The sequence below is a fragment of the Athene cunicularia genome (assembly GCF_003259725.1).
Source record: "Athene cunicularia isolate RWA chromosome 6 unlocalized genomic scaffold, athCun1 chr6_part1, whole genome shotgun sequence".
NCBI lineage: Eukaryota > Metazoa > Chordata > Aves > Strigiformes > Strigidae > Athene > Athene cunicularia.
In genome coordinates, this window is record NW_020799105.1 from 20,389,085 (window position 1) to 20,410,611 (window position 21,527).

At 41.2% G+C, this 21,527-nt stretch overlaps 1 protein-coding gene across 1 annotated transcript; it reads right to left on the bottom strand.

Moving 5' to 3' along the window:
• Positions 1-351: 351 nt before the first annotated feature.
• Positions 352-15,636, bottom strand: RGS10 (regulator of G protein signaling 10; the record flags this gene model as incomplete). The annotated part of the gene is made up of 4 exons (XM_026851534.1): positions 352-3,667; positions 7,198-7,341; positions 13,955-14,041; positions 15,514-15,636. Coding segments are annotated over 4 exons (501 nt in total), but the record flags the coding sequence as incomplete, so codon positions are not given.
• Between the last annotated feature and the right edge of the window lie 5,891 nt (positions 15,637-21,527).

Sequence of the window (21,527 nt, forward strand, 5' to 3'; positions counted from 1 at the left end):
TTTTCAGACCCTCCTTTATCCACATCAATGGGTCAGCAACTTGAAGCAAGAACGCTGGAAGAAATGCAATGGGAACAAAGAAATGGGAGGCAATGAAGGTACAAGAAGCATCTTCTGCTGTTCAAGTGACTTTCTGCAATTTGTTCAGACAGCAGCTCGCTCAGAAGTGAAATCCACTGTGTCATCCCATCTTCCTCTCTTCCAAGAAAAAAAACATTCTATGACAGAATGTAACAACTGTGTTAACAGGGACTGAAAGCAGAAAACAGGATAACCATGGGATATGAAATGATCTTGGCCCAAACTGTATCCAAAACATAAAACAACTGTCAGCACACAGATTTGGTGCATTTGTAGAATATTTTAATTTTTAGCTAAGAAACACACAACAGGGTAGAGTTCAAGGCATGCAGTCAGGCATGAAACTTCTCTTGATTGCTTTTAGTGCTCATACCTTCAGTGTAAATTCTATGAAAATGAGTAGATCCTATCTTTAATCTCTACGTAAAGCAACTCTGAGTACCCACTTACAGCCTGAGGTCCGATGCAATGTTTGCAGTTGTTCCTGGAATGCAGGATTTACTTACAGGGAAACTCAGTTGTTTTTCTGAGTGATTTGTTCTACGCCACATAGAGAAAATGTCACATATTTCACAAAATAAGTCTGATCGGTGATAATATCAACAGAAGCAAAATAACTTTCTCCACATATACACATGCTGCAGTTACAGACATCTGCTTGCATGGTTTTACTTTGCTCTTTTACTGGAAAATACAGGTAATCTAATGGATGGAAAACCCCTTTGGTTTGTGCACCTTGTGAATCTAGTTGTTGGTTTTCATCTAAAAAACAAACCAAACACCACAAATAAGACAGCCAATGGGCAATGAACTTTTTACTGCTGAGGAAAAAGAGCAATTCAAAGATTAAGAATTTTGTGGATTTAGGTATGTTATCTTAGAAACATCATAGGCATTAAAATAAACATTACAGGCACTGAGATGCTGCTAAAAAATACATTTCCATTTGAGTAACTTCTGGTTAGTAGTAGTGTAAAGCACCTTTGAGTCTACTCCTATAGGGCATTTGCTCTTAACGAGCAAATAAGACAGTACTTGAATAGGGAGCATATTGTCAAGGAAAATGTTGTTCATAAGGAGCTACAAACAAGTATTTTCTCTCTTTAATGCCCTGCCATTATTCATACAGCTTCTGGTTTTATTTTTTATTATTATTATTTTAAAACATGATAGTCAAAGACTCTTCTCCCTTAGTCATGCATTTTTAAAATCAATATGATTAAAAATGAATCTACTGTGCATCCATGTGATGAATGTGGTAAGAGCTCATTCTGCATTTTTCCCCTGAAGGTCCCCACCTGCATTTTTCTATAGCACTAAGACTTCTGCTGTCATTACTGGAAGAGACAAATCCCAACTCCTAAATGTGTTTAAGCTGCCCACTCCTAAGGACTTCAATGGTATCAGAAGTTCCATCCTCTGCTGTGACAGGCGTTAAGAGTTCCTTATTACAGTCTATTTTCAAAAGAGGTAATCCTGAAATTACAAAGAGTTGGCAAGTCCAGAACTGGATGGTCCCATTTCCTAGGCCCCATCGCAACAGAAGGATTCCTGCACGTGTGTACTTTGTTCCGATTCAGCAAAACACTGAAATACAACTGAAGCATGAGGTCAAATACCACTGAAAGTGCCTGAAGCAAGATTATGACTTCACCATTACATCTTTTGAGAGCATAGGAGGAAAATTAACTCAGTGCATAAGAATTACATTTTAAAACAAGCATACGGAGGCACTGACTTCTTGGATTTTCTAAAAGCCATTTAGCTCTGGGGGTAGAATCAGAACTCCTGTTTCCGTTCTTACACCTAACTAGGGAAGAGCCGATGGAAACAATTTTCTTTACACATTATCTGCAAGAGTGGCTCAGAGTTAAAAGAAATTATCAAGTCTACCAAGTGAGTTTGCATCCTCAAAAATTACAATCTAGACTTAGTTTTAAAACATTGATAGCGACAGTAATGTATAAAACCTATCTGGCCTTTCTGACAAAAAAGGACTATAAACGATCGAAAGCTAACTGTGCATTTAGATTAGCCAGCACATAAGAGTTCAAGAAAAGCAGTGCAAAAAATGAAAGAGCAAATAATGAGAAAACATGAAACAGCTAGACTACACACTGCAAAGCCTGTAAATAGAGCATGTAGCTAATATGCCTTCCCAACTTAACCTGCAATGTAGTAACACCACAGTGAATTAATTCAAAAATACGTGAACACGTGAAAAATTGTATGCCAAAATGTGCTTTGCAGCTCTGACACAGTCCCAGGATGATATGGAAGGCTTATTGGGAGTGTATTCCTTTATCACCCTGACATTTCATCTTTGATTGCTCCAGGCAGAAATAAATTCCCCTTCCTCTCAAGCTTGATGTGAGAATGGCTAAACCACAAAGTCAACCCCCTGTTCCATTGCAGCTAACGAAAGTTACAATTAAGGAACCCTAAAATATTTCTCTGGGGCAAACAAAATTAGGCAGGGTTATTTTACTAGAAAGATTTTAGCAAAACAAAGCCAGACTTGGTTGGTTGGTTCTTTGCCAGCTTTGCAAGTATTCTTGCTGCACAGAGCAGTATTGCTGAGGAGACTTAGGAGAGACCAGATGCTTCCCCATACCGGCATCTGACACTGATGTTACGCTGACGTGCAGGACGTGCCTTGGTCAAGCTTTGCTGAAATCAGTGTGCCCAGAGTGGGATATTAACTGTCAGGTTTCCTAACGGCTGTTAGAAGTTCTTCAGAGACTCTCTCTATCTTACAGCTTTTGTTATGAAGGGACTACAGGTTATGCCATCTTCTGAAGAAGGTGATTGTCTACTGCAAAAAAAATGGTGAAATTTAAGAAATACAGAAATGGAAATCATGACTAGAGAAGTGTTTTGATTCAATGATAAAGGCAAAGCAAAACAGATATCGCCTCGAAAGAACAAAGTTACATAGGAAAGGATTGGATTCTATTGAACTTAACCCTGGAAGATGCTGTCCCTTCATGATTAACTTTGCTATGAATGACTCATCCACCAAGTAACGTGAAAGGTACTCCTCAGTAGCTTCTCCCAGCAATTCAGGATGTAAAATCTGGTCACAAATAAAAATTAAAGGCAAAAATAAAAACCCAACCACTTTATCTTCCATTTAGCATCATCATGATGCCTCACAAAAGAAAATACAAAAATTGAAAGCATTTAAACTTGTGAAATATGAATACAATTCACGCTGTGGAGGAATACCTCAGCCTTTAGCAAGGAAACAGTCTTTCTGTGGGCGTTTGGTTATTAGCTATCATGCAAAAACAATTAGTCGTTCAAGCAATTAAGAAGTTAAGTATCTCCTAAAAAGGCTTTTGAGCTTTTCAAGCCCTAAATGCAACCGCTATAAACCTAGACTGTTCCTGAGTGTAACTTAGTTGTTGTATTGCCTCTGTGGAAGAGATTCATTCTATCATGTGTTGTAAATTCTTGATGCTCTTTTAGCTGCAGTCTGAGCCTCTGGTGAATTCTCCTCTTGCTCTTCACACTTCTTATGGTTTAGGAATATGTCTGACTTTAAGAAGCGGCTGTAGCTGTCGTATTTCATGAGATTGAATATCTGCGAAGAGGGCGAAAAAACACAAAAACAATGACCTAAGCAAAACTAGATTGTTAAATGAGAAGGACAGTATATGAATTCTAATATATTTTTGTTCTGTTAGTACTAAACATTACTAAAAAGCATGATGTTAAAATATACTTCAAACTCTCAAAAGGGGCTGCACGCAGCAAACAACGTTGCAGGTTCTGCGGCCACTGTTTTGCAATGACGTCTGTATCAATTTAAGAATCGTATTGTGGCTTTCACAACAGCCAGCTTTGAAAACCTAACACTGAAGGTGGGGGGGTCACATGCCATGGTCTCTTTGACAGCTGATGATCAGATAACTGCATGCGTGGACATGACCCAGTCCCTTCCCACAGCAGCCCCCGACTCGCAGAGCCCCCGGGAGTCAAACCCAGTGAGGAGCTCCTTCTGCCAGGGACTCGGACGAGGCAGAGCTGAAGAAAGAGGTACCTTTTAGGCACCTTCCTGACTGTGGTTACTCTTGAACAATACAGAATAGCTCAATACACACAGAGCACTGGACAGTTAAGAAAAGCCTCTAAATAATTTACACAAATATTGAAACTGCGAATGGAATCTAAATTGAAACAACTGGCTTAATCAATGTTGCTTAAACTTCTGCCAATCCTCACATCCTTTTAGACTACAAAACAACCGAATGGCAAGACTGGTTCCAGTCAGAAATGTTTGCAGGTACCTGCCACAAATAGCTGATCTGGTACAGACGTAATTTGCCATTTAACATACGGTTTAAAACTGGAGATAGATTAAATTTGTGCTGTGAGGCTTTTTGCTAGCCCAAGACCTGCCCTTCTTCTCACAGCCAGTACACAGCCAGCATAGAAGCAGGAAGCCAGCACTGAGTACAGATTTCCTCTCCCAGGGCTTGACTTTAGGCTCATCCCTCATCATAACTACTTTCTCTTCTATTTATTCCCATTTCAGACAAAAAGGCTAGAAACCATTGGGAGCTTTCTGAAAACAAAAGGGCTTGGGAGAGGAGTCTGGAAACTGTTCAGGTGTCAAGGTCAGGACTATATTTTTCTTGGTTTTAAAACAGAGGGGAAGGAAAAAAGTAAACCTCAAAACTATAATTGAAGCAAAACCAAAGCCTACATCACCCTCTGCCTACTATTTCACTGGCGAAGCCTCTCTGAGTCATGCTTCATGACTGATTACATTTTACGGTACTCAGAGTAACTAAATTTCCAGGATGAATTTCTGGATTCTGACCTGCATGTGTGGATAATCCATGTGTGGATAACTGGAGCTTTATCTTTACAGGCCTCAGCTCTGACAGTACAACCGGGTAATAAAACTGTTTGTTAGGAAGCAAAAAAATAATAATCTCAAGCTGCTTTTTCATTTCACATCCTCAAGGAACCCAGACAGATAAAGGCAAACTCACAAAACTTGACTGCTGTCTGTGCATTTGCTGAAATATCCCCCCTTGTAAGTAAATTACACGAAGCATTTAACTAACCACTGTTTGTTTACATATTTAAATATTTACATTCATGTTTAAACCACTGGAAATCTTGCTTTATAAGCTACATATTGGAAAACTAAAAATCCCCAAACACCCTCTCAAAGTAGACCCAAATCAATGCAGTTAAGCAAAGTCAAATTACACCTCCAGGCATTAGCTAACTACAACATAATTAAATTTATCCAACTAGCTCAAGGGAAAAAAAAAAATTGTAAGGAAGACATCGCCTGTAAAAACATCATAAGTCAGTGTTAAGAACTCAGACCACTCTTGTTCCTGGTATCATTTTAAAGTATCTCCCAGAGAGGAAGAGCACTGTGAGATCAAATTCTTCTGGAGTCTGGTCAGCCAAACACACAGAAAAGACAGATTTTATAATCATGTGCAAAAGCAGAATTCTCTTTTCCCCTCTCCTCCTCTCATTGCCTTCGTGAAGTTGGAACATTTACCCTATAAGTATATTGAAATCTACAGATTTCTGTGAACCACACTAACACCACTTCATTCAGCAGAACAACCGCCTCCAAGCTATTTGTTTAAGGCCATCCCATGAGCACAAAACCACACCCCACAAGCAGCCCCATTTAAATCAGTAGGTCTCTGGAGAACTGAAGTGCTAGTTACCAGTAATGTTGTAGACCAGAATGTGGCTTTCGAGCTCTGCCTTTTTATACTTCAGACACACAGTGCCAGCAGTAGTTAACACTGTTCTTTAGAGAACAAATTATACCACTCTTCATAACTTTATAAGGATTGCAAAGTAGAGAAGACCATAACTCTTCCTGAACTATTATCTAACAGCAATAAACAGAAGCTTCAAGCAGTGGAAACCAGCAACAACCCATAAATGCTCTGCATTTGGTTTTAAAAGTTCACAGACTTTTTTCCCACTTTAGTGGGATTCCTCTACCACCATCATGTTTCCAGTTCAGGTATTACTAATCCCTGGCTGTTCATGTGCATGATCACTTGTAAAACTGCAAAACACTTCAACTCCAGTAGTTTCTCCAGCTTCACTCTCATAATCACCCATCCTGAACTGCAGTGCTTAGATTTACAAGAACATTTTCTTTCCCTTCCCCCAAGTCAGAAGTTCTTCCACGAAAAACTTTGCGTCTTTACGTGGAAATGGAGTTCCAGACATTTCCACTGCTACTGACTTAGAACCTGCTTGAAGGACAGCAGAGCCTTTGCTCCTCAGACCATTTCGACTGACCCAGCCAGTGCCTAACTAACATATTCAATATCTGATATGAAACGGGTTGAAAACACTATTTAAATCAGCGTGCCTTTCTCCACAAAAGAGCCAAATGGAAAATACAGGTAGTCCTGAGGATGTTACAGTAATTAAAAATAGTACAGACTACAAGTGCTGGAAAGCTGCAGATAAGAATGACTCACTTCATAACTTAAGCTTTAAAATAAGCTAAATAACAAGAAAATTTACCACCAAAAGACATGCCTGCAAAATGTCACCTAATTTCTGCCAGACCTCCCAAGTTCTATAGCAAAAGGCAAAGCAGATGCCAACTCCTCTTTTTTGTGTGTTACAGAAGAGGAGGCTTTTCAGGAAATTGCATTATATTCATATCAATATAAATACCAAAACAAAGCAAAGTGAAGAATCTTGAGCTCTCAAGGAAACCAGTGGCAACTACGGAAACAAACATCAGCAATGACTCAGCGCAAGTGCACACACAGGAAAACGTAGGCACAAAGTTAGTCAGCTGGATGATTCTCAAGCTACCAGCAGAGGAACCTAGGAGAAGGCTACATCCAAGGAAGTCCTGTACTGGAATTAGCACAGTTGCCCTGAGTCTTTTAACTAATTGGCCCCAGGTAGATCCACCCGCAGAGTGGCTGCGTCAATATCCCCAATATGGAAGCACCCAGCCCTGCCTATTCAATCCACGCCACAAGTAGCAGCAGGCAGATTCCCAACTATCCTACACTAGCTCGTGCTTAGAAAGTAGAGTCTATTACAAGCAGACAAAAACTAAAGAAACTGTGTTCTTGAAAAAAATAACTTTACCTGGTCCTGGAGTTTCTGAAACATGAGAGGGTGAGGTGTCTCCAAAATGGTCTCATTCAAACGGGACTGCCCTTCAACATTGACTTGGGAGGAAGCTTTACTGGACAGGAAAGTCATGTAAATTTCTTTAGCTTTTTCTTGCATCTGCAAAAGGACATATTTATTTAAAGAATTATTTGCTGTGGGAATATTCTATTTGTTAATGTTTTGTTGAAGACTGTTCTAGGTCACTTACTTCTTGAGGTTCACATCCTAAACCAAAACATAGTCTGAATTAAAAAAACCCCAAACAAAACCAAGTAACAAAACAAATATACACAGATTAGTTTATTTGTGTCTATTCATTTGTACTGGAGGAAAAACATCTCTGCAGGCCAACTCCTGCACTGACATTAGTGGAAGCTACCACAGTATTGGGCACTTTGGTTGAACAGCAGGTTGTGATATATAAATCCAAGTATCCAGTGTAAAACCACTCAGCATCATCAGCTAGGCCTTGTCTTCATTATTTAGAAGACTATTTTTGCTAATCACTATGTACAAGGAACCCAGAGGAAAGAAACACTGTGGAAACTTACCACAAGACAAAACTAAGTAAAGTTAGCGTATAATCCACGCTACTGCTAGATAACTCTGTCACACTACATGCTTTGTCATAAACTATGTTTTTACCTCAGGGCAGCTCACATGCAACACTGACTACATAATTAAAAAAACACAACAACTTGGCTAATGGTAAAGATAAGACTCTCAAGAGCCTCTGAAAGCTGATAAATAAGGGTAGGTGTGAGTTACAAAAAGCTGTTTGTTAGCGTTCACCCTGTTGATAAATCAGTAAGTGATAACATTTTGTCCCAATCTAGCATCTTTAAGCTTCAAAGCAGTGGTCACAATCCTGTGAAACTCTGTGCAAGCTCCCCCTTGATCAGAAGGATGGAGAAGAGAAAGGCAGTGGGGGAGAAGAGAGCCAAGGCAAGCCTCCTGCTGCAATCTGAATCCTGCACGCTGAAAACAAGGCCCGTGCAGCAGCAGCAGGCACTGTACAATTCCAGTGTTCCCCATCGTACATCTAATGAGCATCTCCAGACCCACACCAGAGGGCTGCATCTTTGATGGGAAGTGGGCTTAAAGAAGGAAGCATTTAGTCTTGCCCATGAAGGTTTCACAGAATTTCTTTCATGTTTTACAGCTGAGAATTAACATTTGGGGATAATTAGAAGAAAAGCTACATGTGTTTGACAATTCACAAAGCCTACAAAGTTAACTCTCTCACTGCTGAAGGGGATGCACATTTTCCAGGAGTACTCCTTTTCAATATGGAGCATTCATCTGGTGGGTAAAACATACGTGTCAGGTGCACGAGGTCAGAAAGAAGTATTTTATAACGATTTCTGATCTTTTCAGTTTCACAGATCAGGAAGGACTCAGTCCACCATGTCTGTTCTAAATGAGCAATTAATCCAATCAATCAGAGGTGTGACAGCTTTAACTAGTAAAGTTAATACCCAAAAATGCAGAGGCAGTAAAGGTATCTTTAGCTACTTTCACATGAGCAAGCATAAGTGATTGTACCATCTGTCAGTCCTACCTCAACAACTTTTGTGCCTGCTGTCCAATTTCAAACTTATTTAAGAGAGGGGCAAAGGACTGAGAATTACCCTCCTACAGATTCAATGGAAAAGAGCTGGTGAGAGAAAGGGAGAGAAAGAGCAGCACGTGCACTGAGGGAAAGCTGCAGTATATGTTCAGAAGTTATCTACTCGAACTGCCAGCATGTACTTAGCAGCTGGCTAATCAATGCACACATAGCTTCACGTCAGCCACAACAAAACGTGCTGCTTGCCCAAGGAACACAGGAGCAAACTGGGCACCACAGAGAAAGAGAAGAGCAAGGCTTGAGGGGAAACACAGAACTAAAAGTACTGTGAGGAAGTTTAAAGAACATGGTGGGGAACAAGTGGATTGTGTGGGAGGCTGGTGAAATGGGGAGGATCTCTGGATTTTGTGGGGAACAATGACAAAGAAAGGAAGTGAAAGCACTGTGGTAGGGAGAGGGGGTTGTTGGAGAGACGCAGGGGACCTGATTTTACAGTAATGATGGGGAAATATGGAAATGCACAGCTAAACATTACAGGTTCTGCTGCACATGGAACAACTGTTACGCTACACCTATGCTTGAGTAGTAGAGCATCACTTTAACTACGATTTCAATTTTTATAAAAGAAAGTACAGTTAAAGCTGCCAGTCTATTTATACATCCCCCGAAAGGCATTCAGGGAGAGCCAGGTCCAGGCAGAGGAGACAGCGATGTTCCCCATTCAGTGGGTGGCATTCTTTGTTCTGTGTCAGCCTGAAACTGATGCTTCAGCACAGGGGACTCAACTCTGGAATTTAAACAAACTTAAACTGGGATCTTGTTCACAGGTGGTTGTTAAAGGATTTCTGGCACTTCTCACTTACATCTGTGTGCTCGTCCCAGCATTCGTGCCAAATTCCCATTTGGAGTATAAAGTTCTGTCTACAGAAATCCCCCTCACTATTCAAGTGGATACAATATTCTTTCCCACTTCCTTTCCTAAGGTCAAATTCAGATCTCAAGCACGTGTGGTTCCCAAATGAGGTGAATGGAAGTCCCAGATGCTCATCAGGACAGGCTCCAACAGTCAGCAGCTGTGCAGCATTACCCAGGACTGCTTAACCATTGCCACATTCACCTGGGAAGTGACAGAAGAAACTCTTGAATAGGTGTACTTTGTTCTGAAATTGTTTTCTACAAAACTTCTTGACATGGGTATTTTGGTGGGTTTCAGCAATAGCTGAAAAGATTCCCTGTTGTTTGAAGCATTTATTACAATCTGTACTTTATTTTTAAAGCTCAGCTGCAAGAGAAGAAACATTTAAACCTTGGGAAGTAGCACAATGGACATGTTGTTTATTTCATTAACAGTCACAAACACAACAGCATATGACTAACTCCAACAAAATATTTAAAGTTAAATCTTATTCACTTATCCCCACCACTCCCACTTCAATAATTAAATGTGTCCTAAGATGAGGACCATATGGGTGGCAGCAAAGCTCGCTGCTACAAGTGGACTTGACCTAATTCCTCCCTCAATCTTTTCTAAAAATCACATATCTACTTTTAACTTCAGTTTTAAAGGAATGATTAAAAAACAGTATCATTTTAAAACTACAGAGATGTGTCTTGAGCTGAGGGGAGGAGTCTGTGCTTCCATGCTGCAAGAAGGTAGGCTGAATCCTGTCCATCTAAAACCTGCCTAGACCAGTAAACGTGGTCTGCTTGCTGCCTAGCTCTGCAGATGCTGAAAATCTCCCCTGCTCCCTGACACATGCATGCATTTCCTACTGGCTCACCCAAACAGGAAAATAAACACGAACTCGTGGAGCAATCTGGTCTGAAATCCATTTCTGCCTTCTCCTGGCTAAGTGCTTCCACCACTAGTTTAGAACCAAGAGCCAGTGCTCCCTCTGGCCCCGGGATCTGGCAATCCTGGCTGCGTAGTGGCTCACATTCAAGAGGAAGGGGACAGAGAAGATGTATCTGCACAGCATCTTGCAAGATCTGCCTGTGTTGGCGTGATATAAGTCAGCTTCTAGGCAGCGCCCACGTGACTGTGGTCAAAGTAAAGACTGAACCAAATTTAACAAGCTTTGAGGAAAGGCCCAGGGTATTTGCTTAGAATGCACTAACACAGACAGTTTCTAACCAACGGAAAGGAGGAGAAGGGTGAGTCTGCACCTACCTGTGAAGACCAGAAGGGGACATGAGGGGAGGACAGCACATTTACTGAGCCAACCACCCTAACCAGCCTATACAAAACCAAACACTGCTCCAGGCTGACACTGAAGGGATGACAGTAACACTAGGCACAGTGGATATTTAATCCACTGGCCAGGAGGTGACCTTTGTGCAAGTTTAAACTGACCAAGAAAAACCCCACACTAACGCTCTCATGTCAAGTAACAAAAAAGTTTATCTTATACTTTAAAAATAGGGGAAAAAAATTCCATTCAATCTGGGTTAAATTGAAATCAGCTTCATCTGACCAAAAGTCTAAGTGTCTATGAGCTAGTTTCTGTGGTAAACCAGTTTTAATGAGAAGCAGGCTATAAAATAAGTAAAAAGTTGTTTTTAGAATCCTTTGCTCACATTAGATAGATATACAGCGATTCCTGCAAGAGGCACTTTCAGAAGACAAATTCATGCCTCATGCTATCATAAACATGGGAAAGATTTCTATTTTTAGTGCTTTTTCCAGCTTTGTAAATTATCTAAACAAAGCCATCCATAAGCAGTAGCTATAAAAATTTACTGTACATCTGTGTCATTCTAAAGCAAACTTATTCTATCTGGCTGTAATAACTTTGGCAGTACTAGACTCCAGATTGACCATACTGTGTAATGATTAGTACTGAATAATTAAGCTAAATGGAACCTAGTTAAGTCTCTGTCCATTCATTTGGCAATTCATTCAAGACTTCACTGAGATACTATCTCTATACATCAGTTTACCATTTCCTGTACTAGCATGTCAATCCTAAAATAGCTAAAAAGATGGAAATTATTTAGCCAGAGAAGATACGATTATTATCCCATTGCAAAATGTGGGACCTTACAGAAGGATTTTTCCGCTTTCATTTCCATTTAAAAATGCAGTTTGATACCTGTCCAAGGGGTATCAAGAAAAGATGCATACCTCTTGTCAAGGACACTGCATGGCATACAAAGAAAAAAACATCTGCTCTGGTACAAAGCAAAGGCTATCTTCCACTTGGCTGTGGATTGAGACACTGGTTTCTGCTTCACCAGCTCAGAAAGCAAATTACTTTAATGGAGCAGGGAGAGAGACAGAGAATACCTAGATCCCCAGCCCAGCACACCGAACATACCAGCTAAGATGCTGTATGCACATCTGGGGAGAAGAGAGGAAATGCTTTGTCACAAACTGACAATAATGAGATCTGCAGGCTGTGCCGAAGCAGAGCCAGGTCAGCGGGACCTGCCTGGGCCGGGGGTGGCTTTCAGTGCAACCCAGACAGGCTGCAGCTGAAACATTCCCTTACAGGCAAGCGGAGAGGAGGAATCCCAGCCTCACCCCAGCTACCGATAGTGCTGCCATCATAGTGGCATCTAGCACAGTTTCCTCTTTTATCCCATCTCATTTACTTACTTTCTCTTTAGGCCTTACACCTTACAGACAAATAGCCTGATTGATTGTTCTTTTCTGAAGACTATCTGCATGTGTGGACCTTAATGAGGGAAGCAGCTAAATACACAAAAGCTGAAATAGTGCTAAATATTACAAAGTGCGCAGTTAAATTGAACATTTTCTTCTTGCAGAAGTTATTCTTTTTGATGGATTTATCAATGCCAAAAAATATTCACGATTGAAATCAGAAAACTGTTCTGAGGGGAAAGCTTTTTCAGTGCAAAATAGAGAATATTTACAGGAAGTAGAATCCCCTCTCAAAAATATGTTTTGTTGAAAATCCAGAGAGGGTTTTTTTGTGGAAAATTTGTTGGTAAACAGTTTCAGCTGACAATATTTGACTGACCTTAAGAGAGGAATCCTGCAGTCCAGATGAAGTTCTCTTATGCCTGCACTTTATAACTTTGCTAGTAGCCCAGTTCCCCCACCTGACTCCTATTCCCTGACATCTCTGATGTTACTCAAAGCACGTATGGTCTCATTTGGAGCAGGTTTAAGGGGCATTTTCCCAGCCTTACTCCTCATGGTACTCTACTTGCTTTGGGCAGAGAGTGCAAAAGAGACTGTACATTTGCACCCGCTGCTTTCTAAAATGCTCCCTTTGGCAACAAGAGCTGAACATGTGTGAAAAGTGTAAAGGTGGGATTTCAAACAAAGGGTTTATGTCTTAAGGACAGTAACGCTCAGTTGGACTTTTTAAACTACTTCATTTCATGCTCACAGAATCCTTGTCTCAGATCAGACGAATTTGGAATTCCTCAAAAAGAAAAAACTTTTTCAAAAACAAGCAAACAAAACATGGTACATATTTTAGGCCTGCCTTTATCTGCTTCAAAGCCTAAATGTGACAGTGAAACCTGTGTTTTCTGGGGGATCTAAATGTAGATCAAGATCCAAGCAGTGGAAAAAACATACTGGAGATGGCTGATTAAAAAAATTTCCAAAGAATATTTTCTACTAGAAAAATATAGCTCTCATAAAAATCAAAATGCTCTGAAGGTACATATCGATTTGAATAAATATTTAAACAAAAAAGTCTAAACAGACCCTCAATTTTTTCTGTTTTGTAATGTGTAATTTGATAAGGCAAAACTTTTCATTCTGGTACTGTAAAATATTTTGTTTGTGCCATTTGTTATATTTATGTTCCACTGAAATATTATAATGGTGTATATTTTCATGTAATAGCTGCTATACTTTAAAAAAAGTCCTGAATGAAATGTCTTTATGTTTTCAAGCAAGATGATGCAACATCACTGAATTAAACCTTTTGCTACTCCCAGGCAACAACAAAAAGTTGAGAGTTTTCAAAACATGAGAAACATGACAATTTCAGCATTTTGTTTGGATTTGAAATAGAACCAGCTTTGTTTCCAAACAATTCCACCATTGCAATTTCAGTGCAATTCCTTCAGATGCATTTATTTGCGCTCACATGAAGCATGTTACACAACAGAAACGTTCTAGCTCCAGGTCTGCAACAGAAACTATGCTGACATGTAACATTTATTTAGGAAACATACCTGTTTTTTTCCCTGTGTTTTCTTAAATTCTTCACATGCTAGCCAGAACAAAACGTTTTCTTCACTAAATTCTTTCTTTAAAAATTCCTAGGGAAAAACAAACAAACATTGGGATCCAATTTCTAAATTGTCCTTCCCTTTTCCTACTATGGCTATTAAAACTAGAAGCTGCCTACGGCCAGCTTTACCACGCTATGAGTTTACATAATACAGTGTAACAGAACCACTGCATTAGCGCATCTGCACACCACCAAGCCACAAATGAACAATCATATTCAGCACTTTGAAAGCACATTCCAGGAGAATGGTGAGCTACATCTAATCTCAGAGCCTATCAGTAACTAACAAGAGGAGTTTCTTCAGTCTCCCTTAAATAACTCGAGGAATTTTACAGTCATTACCCAAAGGGAAATCAAAAAATACATGAATTTGTTAGCAGGTGAGTATAATGAACTATTTTAATGAGAGTCACAGATCACTTGAGATTCTCATCTAGTATCTTCCAGATTTTTTAATGAGTAAAATCTCTACAAATAAAACTGTTTCTAAACATGATCATCAGTGGCAATAAATTCACTTAAGTAAACTCAAGCGGAAGATGTATTTGCATTCTCTAGACAGTGTTTAAACAAAGCGCATTCTTTCAAAAGCGAAGCATGTTTTAAAATGGGAAAAAATGTACATTAAATTTCTCTATAAAACATAATGACTGAAATATTTATAGCTCTGAGATCATCAGTTTTCTCTTTCAAGTGTTAGAAAACAGAGACTAAGTAATGCCAAGAATTAAATAGCACCAAGATTACTTTTTTAAAAAAAAAAGAATTCTAAATCACAGTGTTTTGTAATTCTAGTTTACATCACTTTTCAAACCAGTCTGGCAGGAAACTATTGTATCCCAGTGCATTTTATCAGTGCGTGGTATGGCAAAACCATACTCAAGTAGGTAGTTCCTATTCCAATAGCTAATATGGCAAGAAGGCCTTGAAAAACCAACTCGCCACCCCCACCTAATTAAGCTTCAAGTCTGCACTTTGAACTGCACAAGCCCACACTTCGTAGTAAACTTAAAGGGAATTCTTTCAGTACAGCTGCTGCAACACAGAATAGGAGCCACGCGGTTATCAGGCTCAGGAGGTGGTAGTGGTTACTCATTGCTTAAGTAAGGACAATGTATGAGAATAGAAGAGCACAGGATTGGTCCTCAGTGATAAATAATGCTTGGCAAGAGAGATCAATGGCCCAAGGACTGTAGTTTATCCAACAGTAACTTGTTAATCCTCGCAACAGCTGATAAATCCAATTAGAAAGATGCAACCAAAAGACTTCCATGTGCCTTACAAGAGCAAGCTGCAGTGGCAGTGGGCAAACAGCACTACCTCAGAAGCTCAGCAAATGCCACAGCTCCAACTCTGCCACTTCTGCTCAGGGTATGTATCTAGAGGGATGCATGCCTATGTGCTTACAGCACTGGCACAGCTGCACCATTTATGCTGAGCCTCATTCAGCTTTAAATCCTAATTTCGGTCTATATAAATATCCATAGTTAATATAGCAACCCTAAATCGTTTCACTCCTTCTGGATCTTCAAGGAGGTTCTCCAGTGACGTAGCCCATTTTGAGGTTCCTTTCAAGGTTTGGTGGCTGCTGCTTGGGTGACCTTCGCTGTCATTTATCTCTGAAAAAAAAAAAATTGAAAAAAATCACCATCTTCATTAGAAACGATGAACATCACATACAATTCTTCCCCATTGCTCTTTGCACCCTTGGATTGCAGCTGCTCTCTTGAAAGGAAACACCATAAAACTGAAAATAAACACACACACATATTTGAATTCTGCTTTGCCTGCAAGGAGGTAAGAATGCTTTACAGTTATATAATTCTTGAGCATGTAAGTAGGCACTGTCACTGTTTTATAGGAGTTCAAGCACCTTTTGCATGTGGGACACAATGACCGCAGCCTGTTTAGTAAAAGGATCATTTGCCTTTTGTTCTGGCACTGTCAACAACATTGGCTTCTATAAAGCAAATCCTGGTCAGTGACACACATTAAATTTATTTTTAAGAAAAGAATCATCACTGGAGGTTGGGAAAAGGCAAAGAGAGAAAGAAAAATAATGCTTTGTTTAGCAGGAGAACAAGTCCAATATGTTAACCTAGTCTAGTGGGAGGAAAGACATCTGGCACAAGAGCCTCATTCCAGCTGAGCTGACCTGCTATCAGGCAAGTGGTATTTAGGTGTTTTTTCTGTTTGCTTGCTTGTTTTCAAGTTCACTGAAACTCTGCTTTTATAAGGTGTATTGGACTGTGCCCACATCTTACCTGCCAGCCAGCCTTCTCACAGATAGAGGATAGTATACTTTTTTGAATTTTTCTATCCCAGGGACAAGTACGTTATATCCAAGGCTGGTGATGCCAAAAAAAATTGTTTGCTGGCTACCCAGCAGAAAACCTATGACTTGGGAAGGCTCCAGGAATTTTACTGCTGATCTGAAAAACTCTAAATCAGACATAAAGCCCTTGGCCTCCTTTCATGAAATGCCCAGAGAAGACAGCAGGAGAACAGGCCATGAGAAGTCAGGCGAAGAACTCCACTTCAGGTCACTACACACTGGAAAGGTGCACAAATCTGTTACTGTAATCAATACAGCTTCTATTTATTTTTATAACCCCCTCATTTCTCCCTACCAGCTTACTGGACATATGGATCTTAGTAACGTCTGCTTAAGCTCTGTCAAAAAACCCTTCCTCCACCATGAAACTAAACCCCAGCAAGTATCTCAAAAAACTATCTATGCAGAGCTATACTATCAGATGCCCTTTTCAGCTGGTAGATGAAACGATAAATGCTAAGGTTAAAGCCCTACAAAATACTGGCATGACAGCAAAGCCTACTGAGTTTTGGTTAGTAGGGACCTGTGGAATCCCTTTGTTTTTCTAACAGTGAGATGGACCACTGTTTTAAATGAATTAAGATCTCCTCCCTTGACAGAAGTGGAGTTTTTATACAGAAGAAATTACAAGGCTGGAAAAGAGATAAACTTTCTGGAGCCACTGATTCCATACCCATTGCCTAATACTGAGCAATCTACACTCATGCCCCAAATAAATACGACATAAAGGAACCCATCTAAAATGGTTGAGCAAACTGTCAGTGCAAGCTACTTCTTCCATGTGTAAACCCTGTCTCTCTTCAGCATCCCGCTCTCACCGTGTAATGCAGTTACAGCACCAACCTGAAATTTCTTACACAATGAATGCATGACTATTTCTGCACAAAACCTTCCAGGATCCAAGATCACAACCTGTCTGGGTAAGGAGTCTGACAGACTGGTCTCCAAAGCAGCAAGTATACTTACAGCTCCGTATATGAAACACACAGTCTGCTAGTTAAAGGTCAGAACCCGAGGACTGACTCCAAATCGCTACTGCAGACTTCATCCATGACACTGGAGTACAACGGGTTAACTGTGCCTCAGTTTCACCTCCCCTCACGCAAAAGGATGTGGTTCTTGATTATCACTTGCAAAATTTATTTTAGGAACCTGACTCAAAGTATCTGGGCATCTAATCTCAGTGAAATCTGTGAGATTTAAGAGGGAACAGCCAAGTACATTGGAGCAGAACACAATTTTCTCTGAGGAGCTTGTGAATCTCTCCTTATGATCACTTTCACCTGCAAGCAGAATGGCAGCTCCGTGTATATAGCTACTAATGGCCTGAAGAACCAGGTCATTCCCTTATTTAATATATGATTTAGCACAGAACACGTGGGAGTGAGATTTTATTTCTAGTGTTTCTTTTCCAGCCAAATTTTAAGTAGAAATTAATGATTACTTTGAAAAGCATGTCTTTCAATGAGCCAATGCACTACAGGACAGACCCAGCACCACGAGAACCCAGAAAAAGTTTCTGGTGAGCAAAGGCCAGAATACATCGATAAAGACATTCCATGCAGCCACAATACATTGATCTGCTTCCCGTCAGCTGCTTTCACTGGTCTCTCATTTTGCTTCTGGCCATTCTCTATCCTCCCTGACCACCATTCTCCCTAGCTTCCCCTCACTTCCAGCCTGCCCAGCACAGCCCGACTCCATCCACCGTTTACATTCCCCGCGCTCCTCCTTGTCACCCTCAAACCCTGCGCTCTCCCATGATCCCGCTCACTACCTTCTCCTCCTACAGCCTTGGTAGAGAAAAATTTGGTTCTGAAGGGAGGACCTATATGACTTCTCCCTAATGCCCTCTGAGCCTTGTACAGGACTCCGTTTCCTCACTTAACCAGCTCCCCACAACCCTAAAAGCACTGTGGTGCTGAGATGAGGTTTGCCTGTCCATTGCTCCCTACAGCGCAACCCTTTAACTTCTTGCCTCCCTTATTCAAGCTGGGAAAGGCTATGGGATGAGAGCAGAGACTATGGGATGTCACAAGGTGCTGGGCAGCTCTGCTGGCCGCCGCAATCCCAGCTCAGCCTGGGCTACAGCTCCCTGGATCAGCCCACCCCGAGACAGGGGACACCCGCTGTAGCATCACGGTGGAGGCAGACCCTTGGATCGCTCCCACGTAATAAAAGCAGGAGGCGTGAGAGCACTCTTGGATCCTGCCATCAGGAGAATCTTGTCCTGAGCAGTCCCCACCAACACAGTAACTGCATCCAAACAGCCTGCTGGGATCCTGTCTGGTACCACCGTGCCAGCTGTGCCGGGGGCAACACGGCTGGCAGGGGCCAAAGTCACAGCAGGGAACGTGCCAGCGGCTCTGGAGGGCTCAGGTCTGCGTGCTGGGCACGGCCTGATCAAGCTCTCTCCCTCGGGGCTGAGTACCATTAATCCCCATGTTCAGTGTTCCTTTGCCACCACCATAAAACATTAACATTCCTCTTCAGCACAAACGTAAAGACGCTGCACATGATACATGACAGTAGGAAACACCCTGAAATTTTATGAGGATGTTAGAACAGCCGGGTATTTTTATTGTACCCCATTAAATATGCCATCACTAACATTTTTTTCTAATACAAAAGTGACACCCCCCCAGTTAGGATCACAACTTCCCCCTCCACATGGTGGTTTCATTCAGCAGATTTAATGTGCGATTTCTATAATTTTTTTAAGAGCTTAGAAGATAGGAAAGAGGTTTTCCCCACTAGTCACTCAAGAAGCTAATCCCCAAATCCATATCCCATAACACGTCTGTAAATCACCTTAAAAATGATACTTCTGCTGAAGTACAATTTGATGAAAGTCTGAAACGATTTATTGTAGAAGGCAATACTGTAATAAATGTAAATATATGAATGACCCTCCTGAAATTATTTATCTCTGTTTGCCATTTATAAAGGTAACTTTCCCCGGCTCAAATCATCTAGTGACAAAGTTCTGTAACATACACTGGGAAATAACAAGCTCGATACCAATGTTTAACCACCAAAATGTACACATGAGTATGATCATTTAAATGAGGAAGGCAGACATTTGCTGTTACTGAAAACCAGGAGATAATTTTGTGCACCAAAAAGGGTATGACAAAATGGCAGTTCTTCCACCAATATTTCTGTAAAAGAGTTACACACAGAATGTACTACAGATGACAAATATGCTAACTACATTTTTTACTGTCAGAAGAGAGCGCTTGCTATCTTTCATACAAGTTAGAAATCAAGAGGCAGAGCAAGCCAACAAAGCCTGCCCGGCAGAGCACTGTTGTAGTCTCTGCTGAAGCAAACTTTCCACTGAGTGGATGACCATAACACAACTGCTTGCACGATGTGCAGTGGCCAGCTGCTCCTACAAACACAGTGAGTGAGTAAGTGCTTATTTTAAAAGCACTGTTACTTTAGAGAGGAACCCTATACTAAGCCAACAAACGAGCAGTGATGTTAGCTAGAGCATTATTTTGGAGAAGAATCTTATAGAAGCTGCCTTCTCCCATCACACAAGAGCACTGCCGCCTCAGACTGCAGATAAAGGCTCTTTGTAAGTGATAAATATAACGGTAAGTGCAGCACTAATAACACTGTAATTATCAGCTGAAATGTGGTATCAAAAACGGCAAACATTCGCATTCTCCAAGCAGGAACTTGGACTGAAACCACAGAAAGTGCCAATAACATCAAAATACACAACTCTGCAGGTCAAAACTCAGAGTTCAGACCCTTGTTTTCGACAAGCACAAAAATATGTGGAAACTCATCAAACTTTTAGAGATTCAGACACAGCTAATTAAGTTCGACATGCTAATCCATCTGCCTTCCAGAAGGGCTTCGCACTACAATGGCTTCCCAAGCTGCCGTCATTCTCAAATGGTCGATAGAGCGGCCTGTGTGGCACCATATCAGACAGCACAGTCACACCCTTCACAGAATCCCTCCCGCTGAAGGTGTCCCTTACCTAAACACCCACCCCAACTGCTTCTTTCCTGCACACACCCTTTGCAAACTCCTCAACAAGACTACCAGCACACAAACAGTAGATGTGACAAAAGCACCATGGAAATCACGTATCCCTTTATTCTATATTTAAACATTGATATCCAACGTTAAGAAAGGCCTTCTCAATTTCTTCTTGAGGAACTTTCACACCACCTGCATTTTCCCCTTTTTCACCTGGACCATAAAGCTGCAAGCCACAAACCTTTATTATTACTTTACAACTACTCTGAATACCTTGTGTTTTCCTACAGTCACCAGAATGCCTATCGAGTAACAATCACCAGTCTGGAATGAATAAATCCGAGGTTATGAAACAGTGGGAAACTTTGTAAGTAGTGTGCTGGAAAGGAAAAATTCCCTTATTTTCCATGTATCTAAGCGCCACTGGATGAATCCTCACACAACAATTTTTTTCCTAGTAGTAGCTGAATTTTAGACCTTTTCACTACAGAAGGGCTGTCCTTTGCATGCTTGGGTTGTTCAAATCACGAACCTCAACATCCTCTTTTGACTGTCTCTAACAACAGATGGCTACGGGAATCCACTTTTAACTATAAGGAAGGAAACTAAAGGGACGTTCCGCTTTTGTAGCATCTCTGGAAGTGTTCACCAGACACTGATCCTCTAAAAAAAAAAATAAAAACACAACCCACTTTAGACAAACACCGCGTTTGGCTTTTCTTGGAAAGATTAAAACTTCTTACGGCACACTGTAAAATGTGGTATTATCTCCTGGGGTTCTGAGTTTGTAACTTTTACCCCGGTTGTTTTAGCAGTGATGTATGAGCCCCCCCTGACCCGACCTGCCGGTGGTGCCCCACGCCATGAGATGCCCCGTAACAGCACAAACGCGTTACAACGGCAGCGGGAGCTGTGAAGTCCTACATTTAATAAGCCTTGGTAACTCCCCCCCCGGCTTCAGACGCAAGGCAAACCCTTCAGAGTCAGTTTGGAGCTCGAACAATCACGCCCTGATGTTGCGGGCTATCCCCTCGCTACCAGTACCAGCGGCGGGCAGCGGTTCGCAGGCAGAATTTGGCTGATGAGGCACAAACCCCCCCCAGAACCCGGGCCCCTCTTCCGTGCAGCTGCCGAGGCGGGAAGAGCCGCGCGGGTTACTGCCCCCGCCGCCTCCGGCCCG